Source organism: Berghia stephanieae, chromosome 13 (genome assembly GCF_034508935.2).
Source record: "Berghia stephanieae isolate SIO BIC M18660-M18661 chromosome 13, UCSD_Bste_1.3, whole genome shotgun sequence".
Classification (NCBI taxonomy): domain Eukaryota; kingdom Metazoa; phylum Mollusca; class Gastropoda; order Nudibranchia; family Aeolidiidae; genus Berghia; species Berghia stephanieae.
Genome location: NC_088372.1, coordinates 27,894,727 through 27,919,726, shown reverse-complemented (window position 1 = coordinate 27,919,726; position 25,000 = coordinate 27,894,727). Strand labels below are relative to the sequence as shown.

General features: G+C 35.3%; 1 protein-coding gene across 1 annotated transcript in view; it reads left to right on the top strand.

Annotated features, from left to right (window-relative positions):
• Positions 1 to 25,000, top strand: part of LOC144959272 (anion exchange protein 3-like) — a 69,362-nt gene that overhangs the window by 13,195 nt on the left and 31,167 nt on the right. The window contains exons 5-18 of the mRNA XM_078891815.1: positions 1 to 126; positions 687 to 962; positions 1,629 to 1,783; positions 2,280 to 2,476; positions 3,664 to 3,691; positions 3,730 to 3,867; positions 4,923 to 5,119; positions 5,627 to 5,772; positions 6,605 to 6,785; positions 10,152 to 10,287; positions 13,064 to 13,144; positions 20,709 to 20,967; positions 22,186 to 22,203; positions 24,327 to 24,426. The exon at positions 1 to 126 is cut by the window's left edge and continues 95 nt beyond it. Of these exons, the coding sequence (XP_078747941.1) occupies positions 1 to 126; positions 687 to 962; positions 1,629 to 1,783; positions 2,280 to 2,476; positions 3,664 to 3,691; positions 3,730 to 3,867; positions 4,923 to 5,119; positions 5,627 to 5,772; positions 6,605 to 6,785; positions 10,152 to 10,287; positions 13,064 to 13,144; positions 20,709 to 20,967; positions 22,186 to 22,203; positions 24,327 to 24,426 (2,038 nt within the window). The remainder of the gene's footprint in view (positions 127 to 686; positions 963 to 1,628; positions 1,784 to 2,279; positions 2,477 to 3,663; positions 3,692 to 3,729; positions 3,868 to 4,922; positions 5,120 to 5,626; positions 5,773 to 6,604; positions 6,786 to 10,151; positions 10,288 to 13,063; positions 13,145 to 20,708; positions 20,968 to 22,185; positions 22,204 to 24,326; positions 24,427 to 25,000) is intronic.

The following is a 25,000-nucleotide window of genomic DNA, read 5'->3' as shown; positions in this document are numbered from 1 at the left end:
AGCAAGAAGAAGAAGAAGAAGAAGGAGAAAAAGATCCGGAGCTTTCCATCACGTGTGGCCATCAAGTCCCCTCCCATCCCAGAGGAAGAGGAAGAGCACCAGTTTATTGACGATGATGACGACGATGTAAGGTTTTGGGGTGTGGGAGACAGATTGGCATGAGGCAATCTATGAAATTAATACATAGCCTAGTGAATGAAGCAAAGTATGCAGATCTTATTTTTTTCTCTCTCTTTTTTAAAAAAAACTTCAATTTATTATTAATTGATAACTTAATTAATTAATTAAATAAATTAGTTTGTTTGTTTGATTTTCTAGACATTGATTAATTAATTAATTAATTAATGCATTGCTTGCTTAAGTAATCAATAAGTAGTTAATGAATTATTTTGCTCATTTGTTTATTTATTTGATTTATTTATTTATTATTTAAATATTTAATTATATTGCTACCTTCTGATTATTGATTGATTACTTTAATTTTAAGACTATTTGCCTCTTAATAAGTTGATTTATTGTTAATGCATAAATAGTAAAAAGATAAAATGTTAATTCGGATTAAGTTGATTTATTGTTAATACATAAATAGTAAAGAAATAAAATTTAATAATGATTTGTGTTCATTCGGTCAGAATCTACACTCGTCCACTAGGTGTTGATATGAAATTTATTGTCATTCCGAATAGGATACGAGCAGCAGTTACCAGAGTGATGACTACGACGAAGGGGACGATTTCGACAGGCCAGACGGCCGCGGCCCCCATGACATGCAGGATCCGCTGCTCCTCAGCTCCAAATCAGCCCCCGATGTCACAACCCCTACCAGCCCTCTGCCACCGCCAACGGCATCAACCCAACCCCCCACTATACAAGTGTCATTGCAAGACGGTGCTGGGGATCATGGCATCAAACAACAGACTACTACTACGGCTGCCAGACCTGGGGATCTGAATACTGACTCGGTGAGAGATTGTATATTTTAGATGCTTTTTTAAATTGTCATCTGATAGAATAATAATAATACCAAGTTATAGTTGGACACCAAACCTCACCGAACGAATGTGCAAAAACCCACGATTTCATATTTTTTATCACCTTATCTTGAAACTGAATTTTCGGCATCTGGTTCATCCTATGGAAGTCGTGGGGCACAAATATGGATTTGCACATTTCATTCTGCTCCGTCTGTGTGAATGCTCTTTCAGCAGACACCATAATTCTTTGTCCTCCTTTAAAGCCTCTTTGAAGACAGAGTACTTCCTTTCAGTTTACTGTGAGGGATTTTATTTATTTTATTGAATGATAAATTATATATGATCCCATGTGCATATACGTATAAGCGCTTCCGAGCACTTTTGGTAGAAAGGGGCGGTATAAGAATTATGCATTATTTTTATAATTATATTATTATTATATTATTATTATTATATTATTATTATTATTATTATTATTATTATTATTATATGTTATTATTATATTGATTATTATTATTAATTATTATTATTATTATTATTATTATTATTATTATTATTATATTATATTATTATATTATATTGTTACCCTATAGAATAACCCATGGGTCACATATCTCTTTAATCATGTTTTAAAAAAACCCTGTTTACTTTCAGGTTGGTTTCTATATTGGTTGCGACATCCCATCACCTACAGATGGAGCAGAAAGGCTGGTCAAGGAAAGAGGAAGTCCGGTCTTACAGGAGGAGAAACAGCCTCTGATTGGAGATGCAGATGGACAATTTAACCGGGATAATATACCCTTAATAGAGTAAGACCCATTTTTTGTGTGTGTGTGTGTGTGTGGACAGCAGTAGCTGTGGTGATGATGTGGATGTTGGTAATAATGACGATGAATGATTAAAAGACTTCACAATTTTATTCATCATCATCATCATCATCATCGTCATCAATGATCATCTAAGCTTTCTCTTGTTCACAAAGACAATCAACTGTGTTCTATTTTCACCATGCATATAAACTGTATTCTAACCCATTCTGACTGCAGTTGATCTGTTTTTAAAAAAATGTTTTCTTGTTTTGTTTTTTAAACTTTCATTTTATTTGTTTATCACATGTATATTTATTTATTTATTTTAAATTTTTTAAATTTATTTATTTTATTTATTTATTTATTTATTATTTTAAATTTATTTATTTATTTATTATTTATTTATTTATTTAATTTTTAAAAAATTATTTATTTGTTTATTTATTTAAAAATTTTTTTATTTATTTTGTTTGTTTTGTCATTTACGACAATGCAGAATTCGACGTCCCTCGATTCCGATGGATGAGAACGAACTATCCCCATTGATTGAGCGTGAAACGTCCCCTCAAGCCAGACCTTCTTCTTCATTGTCCTCTCATCAAGAGAAGATTCCCTCCCCATTACACACCATCTACGAGCCTGCCAGGAAGCTGAGTACAGTCAGCACAGGAGGCAAAGTGACTTTTGTTGTGGGTGAGTAGACATTTTTCTCAATTCTGATCCGTCTCATTCATTGTGGTTAACAACATTAAATGATATCTCTCTCTCTCTCTCCTCTCTCTCTCTCTCTCTCTCTCTCTCTCTCTCTCTCTCTCTCTCTCTCTTCTCTCTCTCTCTCTCTCTCTCTCTCTCTCTCTCTTTTTCTCTCTCTCTCTCACTCTCTCTCTCTCCCTTCTCTCTTCTTTTCTCTCCTCACTCTCTCTCTCTACTCTCTCTCTCTCTCTCACACACTCTCTCTCTCTTTCTCTCTCTCTCTTTCCCATCTCTTCTCTCTCTCTCTCTCTCTCTCTCTCTCTCTCTCTCTCCCCCCTTCTCTCTCCTTTACTATTATGCTGCTTATACATTTATATATTTAAAAAAAAGTGATTATAACCATTTGTAATCATTTGATTGTGTCTCTTTTGTCTGTATCTGGATGGAACTTATTTAGTTACAAAACTAGAAACACAATTAGATCGCTGTTAGTTTTTTTCTCAGAATGAGATCAAGTCCCCTTGACAAATTCATCACATATTTGCAACTGTAATCTTTTGACCATCCCATCGTACTCCTTTTTATTCGCGTTGGAATGACAACCAAAAAAAAAAAAGAAAAAATGTTGAAAGCATCATAAGATCCCTACAAATAAAACTTACTCAGTTAATGTCACGTTCCTGATAATCCAATCCTTTGATTTACCAACAGAGACGTTCTCTGATATCTCAATCCTTGTATTATCCACCAGAACGTTTTCTCTGATAATCTCATCCTTTGTATTATCCAACCAGAACGTTTTCTTGATATCTCAATCCTTGTATTTATCCACCAGGACGTTTTCTCTGATAATCTCAATCCTTTGTATTTATCCAACCAGGAGACGTTTTCTCTGATAATCTCAATCCTTTGTATTTATCCAACTAGGAGACGTTTTCTCTGATAATCTCAATCCTTTGTATTTATCCAACCAGGAGACGTTTTCTCTGATAATCTCATCTTGTTTTATCAACTAGGAGACGTTCTCTGATAATCTCAATCTTTGTATTTTCCAACGAGACGTTTTCTCTGATAATCTCAATCCTTGTATTCCACCGAGACTTTCCTGATAATCTCAATCCTTTGTATTTATCCAACTAGGAGACGTTTTCTCTGATAATCTCAATCCTTTGTATTTATCCAACTAGGAGACGATAACACATACTCTAGCCTTCAGTCCTGGGACCAGCATGACCAGGCCATGAGAAGGAGAGGAGAGGAAGCGTGCAGAAGCGCAAGGAGAATGAGAGGAGGTACAAATGGAAAAGGGGCCACAGGAAGAGCAGCATCGAAGAGGGAGAGGGAGTGGGAGAAGGAAGAACTGGTAGCCATCGGCTTGGAAGAGCAAACAGGTTGGTGTGTGTGTGTGTGTTTGTCTGTGTGTGTGTGTGTTGTTGTGTTGCGTGTTTGTGTGTGTGTGTTAGAGAAAGGGAATTTCCCTCCTTGTTTTAATTTCATAAAGTGGTCCTTCGGAGCCAATAGGCCCATCGAACCATAGTTTATCCCAGTTTCTATTGCGTGAAACAGACATTAGCAATTGCTTGCTATCCTTTGGATAGGATGCTAGTCTATCGTAAAGTACTTTCCACCAGATCTAATAGACCCAGCTACCCAATTACTGCTGGGCGGACTGGAGGGTCAGAAGAAATCCATGTCTTCTATACCCCTATATCTGTTTTCCAACATGCTCTCTGTCTTTGTCTTGGGATGAGATTACTTGGTATTGTCCTGGCCCTGGCCGTATACCCTAGCTGTGAGGGAAACAGTCGAATGTACAGTTAAGAGTATTGGGAGGTGATTTTTTTTTTGGGGTCTTGTAAATCATCTCTCTGTTATGCACTTTATTCTGTATTGTTACCTATTAATATGATTTGTATACATTGAGGTGTTCCTCTAGTGGGACCTGTGCTTGTGTCTGGATGAGACTTGTAGGTGATCTGAAACAAGTACACTGATAGTGTGCGCTTGGAATCTACATCTGTTCCTTATTTAAACCAATTCTCCTTTGTCTTCCTTTCTTGGTGCTTTAATTGTAATTCTAGAACTTTACAATGCCATTTCTACCTTTTACTGGGGTGATATACTTATGTGTTGCAGCGTAGAACCCTTAAAATCAATCAAATCAATCAAAGTTGAGCCCTTGTAATAATGTACTTTCTCACATTGTCTTACCATACTCAGGTTTAAAAAGTGTTCCTTCAAGTAAGCCCTCTAGTTGAAATAATACAATGGTGCCCCCTGCAGGCTGCACATCTCATCCTACATGATTAGTGTTACTGTTGGCTTATGACTCGTGTAAAAGGCTTTTAGCAGCTTTAGTTGTTATTGCTCTATACAAAAGATCACTTTTTAAACGTTAAAAAATGTACATGAACAATAATTTTCCGTGAACTATTCCTTTGTACAGCATTGAAGGGAGTCAGTCCAACAGATCCTCTGGCAAGCGACGTCACCATCCCCACCACCAACATTTTAAGCAGGAGGATCTTATCCTAAGACGTCAGAAAGGAAGCGAGGTCCACCTAGATGAAACCTTGCATCGTTCACCCACAGAGACAGAAGAGGCTGCCACCCTGTACAAGGCTGACTTGGATGAAATGGCCAGTAAGACGTGGCACTGTTTCTCTTAAATGTCCACTGATTCTTAAACCTTTTGTTGTTTGGTATGATGTGTAAAAGAATATATTTTCTTCTTCTTGTTCTTGTTCTTCTTCTTGTTCTTCTTCTTCTTCTTCTTCTTCTTCTTCTTCTTCTTCTTCTTCTTCTTCTTCTTCTTCTTCTTCTTCTTCTTCTTCTTCTTCTTCTTCTTCTCTTCCTCCTCCTCCTCTCCACCTCCTCTGCCTCCTCCTCCTCCTCCCCTCCTCCTCATCCTCATCATCATCATCGTCATCATCATCATCATCATCATCACCGCCATATTATTATTATTATTATTATTATTATTATTATTATTATTATTATTATTATATTATTATTATTATTATTATTATTAGCGACAATTAGAATACATTTTGAGCATGTCTCCAGATTTCCCGCATAAGAAACTTGTGACTCTCATTTTCCCCCATAATATGACATGACATGTATCGTCTCGTCTTTAACACTCACCAGGTCACAGGTTCGAGGACCAGAGGGGTATCCGTAGACACAAGATTGCCCGCAGCAAAGGTGCTCTCCAGTCGATTGTCCACATAGGGAAGGTCCATCATGAGAAGAAACCAAGGGCCACCAAGAAATTTGATCACAGTCCGCACGAGGTCTCAAAAATTATGCTTTTGTCACTTATTGCGTCTTTAAAAGATATTTATTGTTAGTAATTTTTTTTTTTTACACAGTATTTCTTTTGCTTTCTGACCATATGGGTTGCTGTGCTGCAGAGGTATGGTTTTTGACTCACTAATTTATTTAAATTGGGTCTAATGTTTGGAGACAGTGGTTAGATACCTCAATGATATGATATTAGAATAGACATTTAGTTCACAATTTCTCTCATCCTATCAAAGATAATAAATGTTAAAATTTAGAGGTCTAAACAGTTTATATTTGTCAAAAAAATGTTATGCTTGCATTTAAACAGAGCTGCCAACTTCCTTTTTTTTACGGTCTTAAATAAAGTCATAATTGTTAATGATTTAGTGATGTTAACACAAGTAATATGATCAATCTGAGAGTGTTTGTTTAATGCAATTTTCTGTTGAATTTGACTTTAAATTTGTAATGCTCCATTATATCTCATTGCTTTATTTAATCAAAACAACTTCATGAATAATTGTAAGGACTAATATTCCTTGAATGTATGACCTTTGGGGGTGGGGGGGGGGGGGGGGGGTGCATAGTTTAGTCCTTGGAAAAGGCTCTTTACTCTCATTCTCTCACTGTACTCGGGTATAAAACGAGTACCTGGCTGTTAACAGCGTTGTCCCTGTTGGAAAAAATTGTAATATCGCCTAACAGCCGTCATGTCTCGTTCTACATGTTATGTGTTACTGTTGGTTAAGGACCCTTTGTAAAGCGCTTTGAGCATGTTTAGTGTATATTGTACTATATAAAAGCTCAATTTTTTAATTTTTTTAAATAAATTTTCCTCAGGTGTTTGTGGAGTTGGATGAGCTTCATTTTGGTGGAGATGATATGTGGGAGTGGAGGGAGAAAGCCCGTTGGATCAAGTTTGAGGAGGATGTAGAGGAGGGGGCAGAGAGGTGGGGTAAACCTCATGTAGCTTCACTGTCATTCCATTCTCTGCTGGAGTTGAGGAGAGGGCTTGAAAAAGGTAGGTAGACTATGGTGCAACAAAGATGGTGGGTGGATCTAGTATCTGTGCGGCTATGTGGTCTTGTGGTAGGACACTTGCTTTGGATGGGAAGACCCTGGACTCACTTTGGATCAGAAGGTCCTGGACTCACTTTGGATCAGAAGGTCCTGGACTCACTGTGGATTGGAAGGTCCTGGACTCACTTTGGATCAGAAGGTCCTGGACTCACTTTGGATTGGAAGGTCCTGGACTCACTTTGGATCGGAAGGTCCTGGACTCACTTTGGATCGGAAGGTCCTGGACTCACTTTGGATCTGAAGGTCCTGGACTCACTTTGGATTGGAAGGTCCTGGTCTCACTTTGGATCGGAAGGTCCTGGACTCACTTTGGATCGGAAGGTCTTGGGATAGAGTCCCTTTCTATGCAATGCATAGTTGAGTCTTTGGAAAAGGCTTCTTTTTTCCCACACTCTCTCACTTGATTCATGGGTAAAATGACTACCTGGTCGTTGTCACTGTCAAAAAAAAAGATAATTGTAATATCGCCTAACAGTTGTCATGTCTCGTCCTTCGTGTTAAGTGTTGCTGTTGGCGAGGGACCCTTTGTAAAATGCTTCATGCACGTTTAGTGGATATTGCACTATATAAAAAAATCTTAATTTGTAACTTTTAGACCTGCATGTGTGCCGACAATTGTCGGTTTTCCGACAATCACGGTAGTTGCGATCTCCCGGATCACTTATTTTTATTTTATTGCTAAAGTAATCTGATTGCGAGTGACGTCAATTGTCGGAGTGTCGGCGAGCCCCAACTCGACCGGCGGCGAGCAGTCAAGTGCCGACGAATGGGCGTCGGATTGCCGACAATATTGTTGGCACTTTCAAGCCCTCGACGCTCGTTCGGCAATTATCGGGAAACTCCGCTAGTCTTCGATTCGACCGCAACTCTTCATTGTCTGAAAAACGAGTAGTGTGTCAATATAATCGAGCATGCGCAGTTCGTTAACTTTCGTTTTCATACTTTCGGTATTCCATTCAAGTAACTTTTGTTTGTTCAATTGAACGTTGCTACATTTCAATTTTATTCGCTCTATCAATAAACTTTCGGGATTTGTCGTTGTATATTTTGATCTATTACTCTTTTACATTATTTTTTGTTATCATGCCTGAACAATTCTTTGACCGTTCGTCGGATCTGAAGTCAGTTGAGAATGGTGTTCGAAATCTATTCAAATGGAATTGGCGATGATTTTCTTTCGGAGTACGTTATAATGCCAGCCCAGCCGGGTGCTGCATTTTGTATTTTTTTTTTTTTTGCCAGTGGATTAAAGTCTAATGATTGGGATGGTTGTTGCTCTTTAGAGTTAGAGATAAGATCAATTATTCCAGGTTAAAAACTACTGTGGGGGTCCGATTACGGTGGCAAAGGAAAATCATTCATAAAGAGGCATTCTCACAGACAGTCAAAGTCAAAGTGAGTAACACAAGAGAGAAAAAAGAAAAACACCTCAGTCGTTGACGGCTGTTTTCACTGCTGAGACAGAGACTCGTCCTCTCTCCAAGCTTCACAAGATTTCTTAACTCACTCAATCCTCGCCCTAGCCCAGTCTGTAGGTAGACAGGTGCCGATTAGCCATTGGACAAGTGAAGCGCAACTTTGGGTTAAAATTTGTATAACACAATTTCATATAATTATAATCACTGTTGCATTATTTTTCACAGTATATGAACGGCTCTGGTATCATTTTAAAGGGCAGAGATCAAGATTTCTTTTGATGTGATAGTGATAGAAATCAATGTTGACATATTGTATCAAAAATTATAATTTGATAAAAATAACATCATTTTAAAACTTTTGAAATCTTTTTCAAAATTGAGATAGCAAAAAAATAAAAGAGAAGGCATCTAGATAAATCATTTGTCTGTGTCTATATCAAATTTCATAAAGATTGAAGGCAGTGCAGTATGTTTAATATTGACCACAAGTGACCAACCCTCTTTTCTCTATGCTAAGATCCCGTTTTAATCAGTAGTCACCTTATCGAGAGGCTTCCCAGTGGGGGAATTCTCAATCAATTTTGAGCTTTTTGTAAGACTAAATTTAGAGTAGTAAAATCATCATAACTTTGGAACCGTTTATCCTAGATCCAAAAGTAAGGTATCTTATTAAATGGTTTTTAAAGGCCTATCTGTCTATGTAAAAAATAATTATTAATTTTTATTTTTGAAAAAATATCAAACTACCACTCTACCTCCATGCTGTCCCTTGTCCCTATAAATGTTTGATACTTTTTAACATTTTAAAATAAATATATTCGGTAGGACAATCCAAAAGAAAATGTATATGACTAAGTACTGAGTTACAAAATAAAAGATCCGGTAATGCGATATGTGTGAAAAAGTTCAGACAATTTGGTCAGGACTCGCATGCAGGTCTAAACTTTGTTTAAAAAAAAACAAAAACAGAAGAAAGAATGTTGTCCTTCAGTCCATAAAACCCATGGCGTTGGATATTTTCTCTGTTTTTCAAGTGGTAACAATTTCTTATTACTCTTTGGACAAGATGTTAGTCTTACAGTACAGTAATTTCTACTACCAAAGTTAATAGAAACAGCTGCAAGGTGTATAGAGGGGACAGCAATATGGATTACTGGGCGCATAATTTAGGAATAGAGATTAAACTCACATTCTCTCACCGTACTCAGGTGTTTAATGAGTACCTGGCTGTTAACAACGTTGTCTCTGTCCGAAAAAATTGTAATATCGCCTAACAGGCGTCATGTCCCATCCTACATGTTACCCCTTGTAAAGCGCTTTGAGCATGTTTAGTGGATATTGAGCTATATAAAAAAGCTCAATTAGAGTCAACCTGGAATCTAAACTGATCCCTTTAGCTTGAGAGTCAGATTGTAAGCATTTGGATCTGAATGGGTGCTACAGGACTAAATCCACCGGATTGGGTTACTTTTTGACGATTTTTAGAGGCTTTATTTAATTAAACATGAAACTATCATGTATTATTCAGATAGAAGAGAGAGGGAGGGGGGGGAGAGAGAGAGAGAGAGAGAGAGAGAGAGAGAGAGAGAGAGAGAGAGAGAGAGAGAGAGAGAGAGAGGGAGAGAGAGAGAGAGAGAGAGGGGAGAGAGAGAGGAGAGAGAGAGAGAGAGAGAGAGAGAGAGAGAGAGAGAGAGAGAGAGAGAGGGGATATATATATATATATATATATATATATATATATATATATATAGAGAGAGAGAGAGAGAGAGAGAGAGAGAGAGAGAGAGAGAGAGAGAGAGAGAGAGAGAGAGAGAGAGACTCTTACCATTCTATAACTGGATAGTTGTTCATATAAAGTCATTTTTAACTCTTTTGCCATTTGTCTTCAGGTTCCATGTTGCTGGATCTAGAGGCCCAGGACCTTACATCTATCATTCATAACGTCGTTGAAAACCTCATCATTCGAGACATAGTACCAGAAGAGGTCAAGGGCAAATTGCTTCGTACTTTGCTACTCAAACACAAGTAGGTGTCTTTTCCATTTTTATATACAACTTATTTAATCATTCATTCATTGTAAACCATGAGGAATATGTACCCCCCCCCCTGACCCTTTCTCTTCCCCAAGTAGTCCTATTTGATTTTTCCCATTTTGTTACTGCTCTTCATCTTCATTTGGAAGAGAAATTGGTGCCCCGAAATGGTTATGAATTAAGATTTGACAGATTGCAGTGTACTTAAAGCAGACGATATTATTTTCTTTGTCTGATTTTCCAACACAGTCATTTCTGTTTTAATATTATCGCTTTCAATATATCATTTTTTTCACAATCTCTCTCCCCCCCAGCCAATATTAACAGAGCTGTATATTTATTCCAACTGTCTATGTTTCACGATGAAGTTTATTATTTCACTTCCCTACCAATTTTACATTCTTGTTGTTTGTTGGATGAAGTGTGAAACTGTCATTTTCATAAAACTGTGTAAAGACATGTTACCCTCCTACAGAAATTCAATATGGCACTTTTTTTGTTACTTTTCTTAATGGTTTTCAAGCCATTATCTCATGTTTGAATTATTATTTTTTGCTTTAAAAAAAAAAAGAGTATACCTTCATTTTATGTTGTTTTTTATAGGGTTTTGAACCAAAATCCTGGGCAATCAATTTAACATGATGGGGGACTTGTTTAAAGAGGAGACCATTGAACATTAAGTTCTTTTCCTCAACACTTCACCAAAAGGAAAAAAAAACTCCAGCAAAATACACAAAAATGAAGGAGATCAAGACAAGCAATAATAAACAGAATTTCATCTTAGAACCAACTAACAATTTCTTTAGCTTAGCAAAGGTTTATTTCTGTATGGTGGTATGGTTGTTTTGTTTCATACCAACAAGGAACCGAGTTTGACTCCCTACTGCTCTTGCTGCACTGTGGCTGACACCTAGGTTATTCCAGTCTTCCCTTGGAATAGACCCTCCAGGCAAATTTTCCATGGGAATGGATGAGTAAAGAGAATTAGGTTTTTAATTATGTTTATTTTTCTAAGGCTCAGTTATATGTTTCTTCCTGAGTCTTCTGTCTTCCCAGCAGTTTAATGAGATTGAAAGGAAACTACTTTGTGATAGGAAAGTTTCGTATCCAATGGGCAGAAGGCTACTTCTGTTTGATGCTCCATGAGCCTTATGGTTGAAATAGGACTAGATCAAAATATGGAATTTTCTGACTATCAAATTTGCTGTGTTTCCTTTTTATTTTTTTATTTTTTTCAATTTTGTGTCTATTGTTTATTTTACCCATGAGATAATGTTGCAATTTGATCAATGTGGCTGATTTATTTTAAACATTTCTAACTGGCTGCACAAAGTCGTTTATACTTCAATGTCCATAGTTTCTTGTCTTTTTCTGATTTTTGACTGTGTGTGTTTTTCTCTTTATTTCTGTACTATTTCTCTCTCTCTTTCTCTCTCTCTCTCTCTCTCTCTCTCTCTCTCTCTCTCTCTCTCTCTCTCTCTCTCTCTCTCTCTCTCTCTCTCTCTCTCTCTCTCTCTCATCATAATAATTATTGTTACGTTATATATTCTGCCGTTACAGTGTAGCATAACATTTATTGCAAAATTGATGCTGAAGAAACTGCTGAAAACCGCATTTTTGTAATGTGTTATAGCACAATATGTATGAATGTAAGTTTTGTAATCGCTACCAAATTATTCCCATACATATCTATATGACTGCAACATAATCAACTCTACTGGGTCAGTGTGGATGTGCTTGAGTTTGTTTTGTTAAGTTTTATTTTTGTTCTAATTTGTTTTGGTTATCTATTATTTTTGTTTCTGTATTTTTTCTTTTGTTTCTTTTAAAAGTTGACTATTTTTATGATGCAGAGTATTTAGTGTGTAATACTTGAATTTTCAGTTCATTTTTTTAGTTTTAGTGTTTTATATATTTTCTTTAAAAATTGCAATGTGCACCTAGCGCAGCATTGAATTGTTTTTCTTCTTCTTTTTTGTTCTAATACTATCAGCAATTGATATTTTGATGGCTTTATAGTGTCTGTATTGTAAAGGCTGATAGAGAAGCTGAAGATTAAACTGTAATCCAACCTGACTTAACAACATCACTTTTTCATCACATTCATCTGTGCTATGGCTGAGTGTCCTTAGATCAATCTTGCATCATTTTCTCTATTTAAAAATATTTTTTTTCATCCTCTTCACAGTGGCTTTCACCTTCCTTACCTTCTTAGACAGTTGCTTCTCTCTTTATGTATCTGTTCCAAACGAACTTGACTGTTTATTCATAAATAAATTGGCTACTTGTATTGATTTGTTGTAATGGAATAGGGATGGGTTCGCATCCTTTTCCTCATCTGTTGCCCTCTACAGGTTTTTAAGAAAAAAAATGTGTATCTGTATTTTGAAGCAGAGGTTAAAAAGCTACTAGTATTCATAAGTCCTCAACAAGTCATCGGAGATTTCAGACTGGAGTATTGGTGATCATTTTTTTGTTTGTTCAATAGAATATGTTCTATCAACTCCCTATATTCTTCTACTTCTGTTTTTATTTCTTCATTTAAACTTGACTGACTCATTCAGACCGAATAGTACTGTCGATTTGTACATTCTAAACTATTTTAATGGTGCTCTCGGATTGTTTCCGTACTCTAATAATTAATAGATTTTTGTTGTTTTTTCTGGGTATCTGGATGCCATTTTTTTTTTTTTATATACCAAGATTCTAAAGATAATTTTTTCAATGAACATCTCGGATACGTTATGACTCTTCCCTCCATCATTCAGGCACGTTAGCGGAGGCTCTGCGTTTTTGAGACGAATTTCATCCTACTCCAATCTCATGAGTCTGGATAGCTCTGGGAAAAGGTTGACAAACATTTTATTACTGATAGTCGTAGTCGTGAATACTGCAATATTGATGATGCTTGATTGGTTTTTGTTTTCTCTCCTTTCCATTTCCATTTTTTTTTTTTTTTTGGGTTCTCTCCAACATCTTTTTGATTTTTTTTTTTCCTCACTCGTTTTATTGCTTCTTTTTAAAAATTTAGATTTTTAAATTGTTGTTCGTAGATGAGTTAAGCTTTAACAGCTGGAGTAATTTATAGACATATTTTATTTGGAATTCAATCAATTTGCTTAAAAGAAACATCAGTCTTGAATTTTATGACATGTATCTCAGGTAAATGAAGTCTTTGGTTTAGAAAATCAGTAGAAATCATCAATTATAATTTTTTTTTCAATTTGCTAAATAAAACACTATTCTTCTCAGTGAAAAAATATTTGGGAAGGATTGGTTGGCTCTGTGTTATGAACCATTTTTTCAAACTTAACCCGATATTTTGTTGGAAATGAGTGTTCCTCATGTTAATCTCCAGTTTTCATTTGTGTTTTCTCATCTACGCACATCATGTTGTTAAAGCTTATACCATAATCTTAATGATGCTTGTGAGTCTTAACCTTATCTGGAAGTAGAAAAATTTCAGTTATCATATTTTGGTTACCAAGTTTTTCTCTCTCCATAAATTTCCCCCTTCCCTTTCTTAACTGTGAAGGAAACAGCCGACATGCTTCTTAAATTATTTATCTAATTTTTCTTTCAAACTTTAAAAAACACATTATGCCACATTTTTTATTATTAATTTTAAAACATTTTTTTAATGATAAATTTTTCTCTCTCTCTCTCCTTTTTTAATGTGCATCCTCCTTCAGCCTTTCTTTTCCTTGCTACGTTTTCATTGCTTTTAGAGTTGTAGTTGTTAAATTGTTTTGTCATCTCCTGCATTTTGTCTGTTTAATTGCTTTATATATATAACTTTAATAAGGGTAAGCATGGAAGATTCCGGTTTTGATTGTTCTTCGCCATTCAAATGATTACTATCGTAAGATAATATCACTATTTGAAATATCTTAGTTTGCTTTAAGACTTCTTGTAACCAGACCTGTCAACCATTATGAAATTGCGAAGAAATAAGCACTTTTGTGCAAAGAAAACGCAAATGTGGGAAAATTAACATGAATGTGGAAAGAAAAAAAAGAAAAGAAATTGAGAGCAAAACAGATTCAAAGCTATTAGAATTGTTTGGTTATCTTGTAGATTTTAACCTCCCCCCCCCCCCCCCAATAATCTTGAAATTGCTTCTTATTTTTATTGTCGTGATAATCTACCAGAGGAATACTGGATAATGAAAATATCGCTCGCTGCTTGAGGCTTGAAGAAATCAAGAACAATAGGAGAGTGATTGGAAGCTTCCATTTAATCAACAAAGACAGATATTTTGGACGTTTCGGGTTTTCCCTTTTATCAACAAAACACGATGAATGAAACACTACAGGAGAATGAGATTCTCACATCTAGTGTTTCATTCATTGTTTTGTTGATAAAGGGGAAACCTGAAACGTTCATATTATGTCTTTGTGTTGATTAAATTGAAGCTTCTATTAAATTTCTTATTGATAATCTACAGACCTTCAAAAATTTTGTAACGTCACCAAAATTTGAAAGAAATTGACCTTGATTGCAAAATGATTAAGACTAGATGAAGATTAGCAGTACAGGTTTTGATTGACATTCATTCGTGTTCTCTTGCCTCCTCCCAATGTAATCTATTCTCTAACATATGATATTTAGCGGTAAAATTTATAGGTAAAATACTATATTTTTTCTTTTTTTCTTCTGAAAATAAGAAACAAGAAAAGAACTGATTTTTCCAGGGGGTAAAATGTGAAGGAAAAAAAATATTCATACAATGGCTTTTGGTCGATAGGTCTATGTTTTGAATGATTTGAATACTATAATAGTAATGGGAATGCCTTAGAGACATAATGAAAACTGAATCTTCATGCTGTCTGGTTGATTCGAAGTCATATAATAATTTTTAATAATACTTGCTTTTTGTGTCGCTTAAACATAAATTGTTTGTTCTAGTAGCATTTATTTAATTTTTTAAAAACTGTTTAAATCTAATTTTTGGTTTGCCTTGATGTTTTTATTTTTATTTTTACTTCCTTTTGTCATGGCTAATACATTTTTCCAAAACTCACTGCATTTAACTCTCACATTTCATTCGTGTTGTATATTCTTGACACGTTCAAATGCCATTAGGCTGCTTCTTGCTTTGTTATCACTGGTTGGTTTTTCTTACTCTTTATTTCACTGTTTCAACTTCAAGCTGTTATTGATTTACCTCTCTTTCCTTTTAAAAAAAAATATTTTCTCTCTCTCTCCTTCTCTCTCTCTCTCTCTCTCTCTCTCTCTGTCTCTCTCTCTCTCTCTCTCTCTCTCTCTCTCTCTCTCTCTCTCTCTCTCTCTCTCTCTCCCCTGTTTTTGTTGCTTCTATAATCACAATTTGTGTTTTGACTACAGCTTTGATAATTATGCTATTCTCTGAACAGGGGTGCCACTTTTTCCTTGGTAATCAGGAATTCTTATTTATTTATTTATTCACGTTTAACATTTTTTTTTTATCTTTTAAATAAATATTAATGACCATTTACCTAATTGCATTGAAATTACTTATTATAGTAATGTCATGATATCTTATAGTAATGTCATGACAATCATCTACCAAGGAAATGACCTATCAATGTGGAATTGACCATTTTGTGATGTCATCAAGAATTTGAATGAAATTGGCCCCTGATTACAAAATGATTTAACTCTTTCAGCACTGAGGCTATATTCGCATTTCCGTCACAAAATGGCTGACACCTGATTGAGGCAGCATGAGAATGACAAGCTAAGACAAAGCGACATTCGAATTCGGCACAAAATCTCAATTAAAATACCCTCCCCTAGTTTAAATGTTCTGATGAAAGAAATGATACCATTGGTTCAATTTATAGTACTTTTGTAGAAAGTAGGATTGGATTACTTATTTGTTTTTGCCTTTCAAGCTGGCCGTACAGTGCGGCCAATGGCGCTGAAAGAGTTAAGACTAGATGAAGAGATTCCATTCGTCATCCATCTGCCTTGTTCTTCTTGTAATGTTTGTCCATTCCATCTGATATTCTTGACTTGAATTCATAATCGGCTATGTGGTCTAGTGGTATGACACTCGCTTTCGGATCGGAAGGTCCTGGGTTCGAGCCTCACGCTCGGTGCATAGTTGAGTCCTTGGAAAAGGCTCTTTACTCACATTCTCTCACCGTAAAATAAGTACCTGGCTGTTAACAGCGTTGTCTTTGTCTGAAAAATTGTAATATCGCTTAACAGGCGTCATGTCCCGTTCTGCATGTTAAATGTTGCTGTTGACCAGGGACCCTTGTAAAGCGCTTTGAGCACATTTAATGGATATTGCGCTGCATAAAGCTCAATTTAAAAAATAATAATAATCATCTTACTATATTTTGAAATCTCAATTAGACAGGGTGTTTGTAAAGAAAAGATATAACACTATCGGAGACTTTTAATAGAACTAAGAAAATACATATGAAAGATGAACCTTTGCTCCCCGTCCCGGCTCCCTGCACCTCCACTGCCTCAAAACGGATGCATTTTGATGCTGTATACGTCATCTCATGTAATGTCCACCAGATGCTATGACTTTGGAATACAGAACCTGCATATAGCTTCATTGGTCAATATGTATTTTTTCCCCCCTGTATTTTCCCCCTCAGGTACTGCTAGTGTTTTAAACTACCAAATGTATTGTAGTAGTTGAGAGCTTCGGTTTATTAATATGTATGTATTATTAGCAAACTTTTCGAAATATGGAAATGCTAAAATATATACATTTAGCTTGATACGGAAAGATTTATTGTGAAATTCACCACATGAAAACTAAATGTTAGAAAAAAAAAGAAGATATCAGTGACCCATTGCATCAATCTGACATCTTATTGGGATTGAACCAGAAGAAGAAAACGGAGTACAGTGCAATGTCAAGATGATCAGACTTAGGAAATTTAGAAATATTTGTTAAGTTTAAGAATCAAAATTTACTCCATTGAATAAAATCACTTATTTTTAATTTAATTAAAATTATTATCGTTATTATTCAAACTTTATTAAGTTCAGCTTAAGATTCACTTTTCAATTTTAAGCCCCGGGTTCTTCCGAACATAATATGTTTATGAGATTATTGATCTCATATTGTATACCCCTTCATGTTGAGACCAAATTTCTTTCAATCATAATTTCTGACATTATTTATCTGGCTCTTGCTGTAGATGTATTGCTTTCTTTAAAAGAACATCAAGAACACTTTGGCTCTCTCTAGAGCCTGAGTAACATTTTTAACCATTGACTTATCATCCCCCTGTGTTTACTGTGATTACGATTTGTTGTTATTGTTGTTTGCCCAAGCTCATGAAATATGCCCCTGAGACAATTTAAGGAGCAGGCACTGGTGTATGATGGAATACTGAAAAAGTGTGTATGGAATGGTCTCAGGCACAGCATAGAGAATAATACAAGAAAAGACCATTTCCAAAAGAAAAAAAAAAATCTGCCTGCCATTTGAGATGGTTTATTTTTTTTATCTTTTATTTTCCTTCTTGCTCTGTCCGGCACTGTTTTATGCACACCTTTTCAGAAATATGAACCCTCACTCTTTTTTTCTTCTTCTTTATTTATTTTTTTTTTTTTTGCTGTGGGGAAGGGGGGGGGGGGGGGGGTTCTGATATCAACAGAAATCACCCATGTTGTCCAAAGTGAGCAAATTGGGAGGTAAATAATCTTGCCCAAGGATGGAAAAGAAAAAATGAAAGTGGCTGAAGTGAGGCTGAACCCAGGACCTTTCGAATCACTTGGCAGCTTTACCCCCCTACACCTACTAAATATAAGCATTTTATAACTTGAATTATTTTTGTCATATTGTCTTTTCTTTCAGTCCTGGGGAGATTCAATTTTCAGGGTTTTTTTAATGCAATTTTTTGGTCAATCTGATGTCAATAGGAATCGCACATGTTGTCCAAAGTGAGCAAAATGGGAGTTGATAATCTTGCCCAAGGAAAACAATGATAGTACCTGAAGCAGGCTCAAACCCAGGACCTTCTGGGTCACAGTGCAATGTTTTAATCCCACCTTTCACCTATTATAAGCATATTATATTAAAACTTTCCGTCATTCTTTATTTTCTTATAGTCCTTATAGTGAATTCAAATTTGAACTAGTTTACTTTTAATCACATTTTTTGGTCCATCATTGATGCTATTCAAAGTAAAAGAAAAGTAATTACAAGGACATTATGGACACAATATATTACCAAATATTATTATATGCAAAAAGATGTGTTTTCTGAAAAATTAACTAACATGTGAATAGAATATGCTGCAAAAGACAAAAAGTTTGAATCTGTTATTCGCTTAACCCTCTCCTTACCACCTGCAGCAAAATCGTCACATTTGTCACGACACAATATACCTTTTTCTTATTCAGATTTATTTTGTACATTACAAACTTTGAAGAATGATCTATGTTTAATTAATAAGAACATAAAGTTGGTTTGTTCAAAGCTTGTTTGAGTTTTTAAAAACCAATTTTTCTGCTGGGTAAGCCTGCCATTTTGGGAAAATACTGAAAATCATCGGTAAGGAGAGACTTAAAGCCTCTCCAACCAGTATGTCAAATGATAAAACGATGCATTGTATTTTAACTTGATAGCATTTGTTTCCTTGTGATGCTCGTTCCTTTTTGGAGCTTTTGTACTCATTTTTTTGTCCAATACTTTTTCATGCAGTGAGAGGAATCTACACACATCCTTGATTTACACACCCACCCAGCCACTTTTAAAAATGGCGTTTATATCCTCTGATGTTTATACAAACAATGATTTTCTTTTTTTTTTCCAATTTGAAAGGAGCCAATTATTTGCAATGCATTCTAGAATAAAAATCATGAAGAAACTCCGAAAATGATATGAACCATATTTTTCATGTTTTTGAAATGTTATGCCAAAACAACAGTGGTATTCAAAAATAGTCATTATATATTCTATTTACCGAATGTTCCACTTTAGGAACAGAAAGAGCAGGAATTGTTATTGTTTTCTTTTATCCTTTTTTTTGTCTTTCTCTTGTTTTGTTGCGATTCGTGGTAGCTTCACAAATATTGTTTTAACATTGGCATAGCCTAAAGTGCTGAAGAAAAAAAAGGAAAGAAGAATTGCTGAAAACTAACTGTTAAAATTTATTTCTTCTCAACAAATTTTAATTTAGGCAAACATTTTGGACATTCAGGTTTTATCTTGGGGCGGTGTGGCTCAGCAGTACGGTCTTTGCCGAGCTGTGTGGCCTTGGACAAGTCACCTCGCTTAGCTCAATTTGCGGTGCTGCACTGCGACTGACGCTTGGGTTATTCCAGTCTTCCCTTGGAATAGACCCAAGAGACAAAATTCCCCTATGGGAGGAATAAAGGGAATTTTAATTTTATTTTTAATTTGGAACAATTTTCCCTGATTTCCCCCCCCCCCCCCCCAAAACGCACTTTTGGATTTTAGTTGAAAGCGCTGGTGAATGAATCAATGAAACGTTGCCATTGTTTATAATGCACACACCGTGTTATGAAATGAGAATGTTATCATCATCACTAATATATATATATTATGTCATTGATTTTATCTGGTGAAAGATATTCTGCTTTTAATCCTCCTGTCTGCTTTTCACCCTTTGATTTTCAAGGAAGCAAGCCCTGGGGGGTCTAATGGTTATCGATTTATGTTATATAATCATTAATCATTAATTTTAAGATCTCACCTAGTGAAAGTAACATCATATTCTCATTAATCTCGTTCTTTGTTATAGTTAAAACATTTGATATTTTTTGAAGATGTAAACCTGGTAAACTTCTTAAAGTACAGTAGAATTTTATTTATTTGTTTTTTCTCATTTTGTATTGAAATAAAAGCTTTTAAATAATAATAATACTTTTTAAAAATATATTAAGGTTTTTATTTAAATTTTATTATGGATGACAGTACAGCCATCGATTCTTATCATTTTTGAAAATCGTATAATAAGAAAAATGTTATATATTAGATTTGAGGACCTAGGATTAGGAGTGTCATTTTTTTTGTCACTTAATTCAAAATCATTCTTTGTTATATATGACCCAGTGTCTCATTCTCGAAAAAAGTTGGGGTGAAACAAGCAAATGAAAAAAGAAAAAGAAATTATTTGAAATGATCATAAGTATATTCTAGTTTAAGAAATTCCTCAAAAAAGCAGATTAATTTATTCCAGGTTTTTTAGTTTTTATAGGATGAACTTCAATTTAAGAGACTGGCTTCAGTATATAAACAAAGATCAAGCTTAAAAGTCAATACCGAAGAAGATAGTTTTGACCAATTATTCAGGTTTCAGTACTGAGATTGCTCCATCTTTATACCAGTTTGAATTATCGGGTTAAAAGATCTATTTAAAGAAAAAACCCCCAAAAAACCCCAACAAACTGTTTTTGACATTTTGAATTTTCTGGCTTTTTTTTTTACAGACACCAGAATGAAAAGGGTTTACTCGGCAGCTTGTCTCACTCCAGTCTAGGGTCATCCCTAGGACTCCACAAGTCTCCAAGCCAGGTCTCTCAAACTGGCCCTGGTTCACCTACCACAGCAGATGGTAGTGGGGGTGGTGTAGGCACCAGTGGTAGCAGCAGCGTTGGGAGTAGTAGTAAGGAGAGGAGACGATCCAAGGATCAAGGGAAACAAGCGGCCAAGCTTGAAATGTTTAAAGTAGACGTTGACAATAATATGGTGAGTGTTTTGATTAGATACATAGTTGGAAATTTTCAAAATAATAGAATAATCTAAAAACATTAAGACAGACATGCAACTTTTACAGAATTATTTGGGGGAAGGAAAGGGGGGAGGGGGGGGGGGGGTTGAGAATAAATGGTTTAAAGAGTCTCAAACTTCATCAAATTCATGATTTTGTTTAAGCAGTATTCCAATTTCCTGTCCTATAATTGTTAAAATTGTTCTTTTACAAAATTTCTCTAAAGCTATTTATGTGTATAATTAATTTGGTTCTTTTCTCTCTCCTCACTCCCTAATAAGGATCAATTGTCCATGAGCTTGATGAGCTTGTTAGATTCCATTTGTATTGGAGTGGTACACTATAAGATTCTTAAACTTCTGTGTTTGAAGTTTCAAACAATTTCCCAATGTCGCTTCATGGCTGGCTACCACCTGCAAGGTCGACTGTATTGTATCAAATTTAGAAATTAATAAGTAGGCACCGGTGTAAGATAAAGAACTGAACAAGTGTGCATGAAAGGTACCAGACAAAGTAAAAAAGAAAAATACAAGAAAAAAAAAAACATCCCAAAAAATCAGTTGACTTCGACTGGGGATTGAACCTCAGACCTTCTTTTTTTCCGGTCAGACATGCTACCATTACACTACAGAGTCTCCCGATAGTTGGGACAATTTTAATCCTTGTGAAGGATATAGGTGTTAAAATTGTCCCAACGATCGGGAGCCTCTGTGGTGTAATGGTAGCACGTCTGACCAGTAATCAGATCAGAAGTCTGAGGTTCGATCCCCAGTCGAGGTTGAACGATTTTTTGGAATATTTTTTTTCTTGTATTTTTCTTTCTTGCTTTGTCTAGCACCTTTCATGCACACTGTTTCAATTGTATTGTAGCGTGTTAGATCTATTAGATCTAATGGAAAGTACTTCGTGAGAGAACAGTGTTCATTTCACAAAGACTTGGGTTCCTTATATAAATAAATAAATAAATAGATAAATAAATAAAGTTTATAGAGTGCCAATTGGATTCAATAGTCTGATGTCACGTCCGCCCAGCAACGAGCAGTTTGTTTCTAAACAAAGAAAATCGGTGCTTTTTATTCTTCATGCTGGCTAGAGCTTTTTCACATGTCATGTTATCAGAATGTATAAAAATATCCTCAAAAGGGACAATTTTTTATGATGAGTACTATTAACTGGACTTAAAACATCTCTACTAGGTTATCATCTGTGACATGGTGGGTATCTTGTTCTAGACGAGTTGGTTTCCTGTTTTTAATCAAAAGAGAAAAATAAAAGTCATAAAGAGTTAACACACTGCTGTTGTTTGATTTCACTTTAAATTTTCAATTCAAATGCCTGACTGTTTATCAGTTTTTTTTTTTTTTCATTGGCTGATATATTTATTTTTAAAATTTATTTTAAAATATTTTTTGGGGGACTTAATCAGACAAGGGAGGGAATTATTGGGCGGGGAGAGAATTAAAATCCTGGTACTCTCATCAAGGGAGGGAATTAATCAAAAGGGAGAGAATTAAAATCCTGGTACACTCATCAAGGGAGGGAATTAAACAAAAGGGAGGGAACTAAAATCCTGGTACTCTCATCAAGGGAGGGAATTAATCAAAAGGGAGAGAATTAAAATTCTGGTAATTTCATCATTATTGAGATTGTCATTTCCAATCAGCACAGTAATAGGTCTCACAGGTCGAATTATGATATATTTTTTAAAATGTTCATGGTTTTACTAAGAAAGAACAAACTTTGGTATTCACATGGCTTTTCACAATATTTGAGTTTCCCCATTAGATCAGTGGTAGATTTGATTAGTCGACTCGGAGGCAAAGTGAAATATATTGATCAAGTCAGGCAGTCAAGATTTTTTTCTGACCTCCATGTCCATTCAACAGAGAATGGGTAGCTGAGTCTGTATGATACGGTGGAAAATACTTTGATTTTTTTTCTGACCTCATGCAACAGTGATTGGGTATCAAAGTGACAAATTAGGTAGCAGGATCTGGTGTAAGATAAAGATCTAAAAAAGTGTGTACAAAACAGTGCCAGACAAAGCAAAAAAGAAATATACAAGTAAAAAAAAAAAAGAAACTATCCCAAAAAAGCAGCCTGTTTCTACTGAGGTGCAGGCCGATTTTTGGGGATGGTTTATTTTCTTGTATTTTACTTTCTTGTTTGGTCTGGCTCTGTTTCATACACATTTTTTTCTTTTCAGATCTTTATAGTGATTTGGTAGCTGAGTCTGTTAGATATGGTGGAAAGTGTGCTCAGTGTGATCTGTGTGGCTATGTGGTCTCGTGGTATGACATTCGCTTTCGGATCGGAAGCCCCTGAGTTCAAGCCTTGCTCGGCGCATAGTTGAGTCCTTTGAAAATGCTCTTCACTCACATTCTCTCACCGCACTCAGGTGTAAAATGAGTACCTGGCTGTTAACAGCACTGTCTCTGTCCGGAAAGAAATTGTAATATCGCCTGACAGGTGCCATGTCTCGTTCTACATGTTACGTGTTGCTGTTGGTCAGGGGCCCTTTGTAAAGCGCTCTGAGCACATTTAGTTGATATTGCGTGCGCGATATAAAAGCTCACTTTTTAAAAAATGGTGGAAAGTACTTTGCACCTGACCAGCATTATATCCTTAGGGCCGCAAGTTATAGCTGCTGTGTCATTTAACACTACAGCACACAGGATAATATCTGGCTCTCTAGGCCATATGACCCTGAGGGACAACTACCACTACTACTACTTTGACCTATTTTTCTCTCCCTCACAATAATGTCAGGGCACTACCTGTCTTACAAACACTGATTGTGTGTGTGTTATCTATCCCTGTACAAAGTCAAAGGGACTCAAATGAGTGTTTACTGCAGTAACTTTAACCCCTTGGCACAGTCATCAAAATGTACCATCTACCTGATCAAACGTTTTGTCACAAAACATCTTATTTATCACCGTTTTAGTTCTTTTCACGAAATTTGATTTTATTTAGATAAAGTTAAGATGTAGTAGATTTTGATACTACATAGTCTCCAGTTAGAAAGAAAAAAACGATTTAGCATTTATATAAGCTAATATCCGCTAATTGTGCTCAAAGCACTTAACAAATTGTTCCTGGCCACTTAATATGTAGGACGAGACCTTTTTGTCTAATCTTGTGTATTTTGTACCATTTTTTCTTCATATGTAATGATATGACCTTAAAATGTTGTGTATAAGTACTGCTTAATAATGTTTAAATTGTCGAACCAAACTATTTGGTTTTCTTCTCTTTCTAAAAAAATCCTAAACTTTGTTTCAAGTTACTAATTGATGATGTTAAAATGTAAAAATATCTCTTCCACATCTGGCAGACTGACAAAGTATCGGGAGGTATTCATATTGGTGTGACACCCATAGAGGAAGAGAAAGAAAAGAAACACATTCAGGATATCATGAAAAGAATACCCAAAGGTTGGTCGTCGCGTGTTCTTCTTGGCTGTCGTTGATATTTTGTATATGCCATGCCTCACTGCATCAATCTGGTGATTATGTCAGATTGAGACTAAGAAAAGTTATTTTAAAATGTTACAAAAAAAAAAAAAACAACAACAAAAAAAGCCCAACAAACTCCCAACCCATCCCCCCCTCCCCCCCCCCCCCCCCACACACACACACTAGTTTTGCTCTGTGACAACATATTATTAGAGAGAGAGAAAATAAGTAGGAGTGAAATATCTGTTCAATGTTATAGTTATCATTTAACGTTATAACAAGTGTAACTAAATGACAAATTGCCATATTTATGGACAATAAAGATCTATTATTATTATTATTATTATTATTACTATATATTATTATTATTATTATTATTATTATATATTATTATTATATTATTATTATAATTATTATTATTATTATTATTATTATTATTATTATATTATTATATTATTATTATTAATGTGATTGTCAATAATTTGATTTGCTTATTTTGCGATTTTTGTTGTTGTGTGTTCATAGAACCTCATCCCCCTATTAATGATTCTCT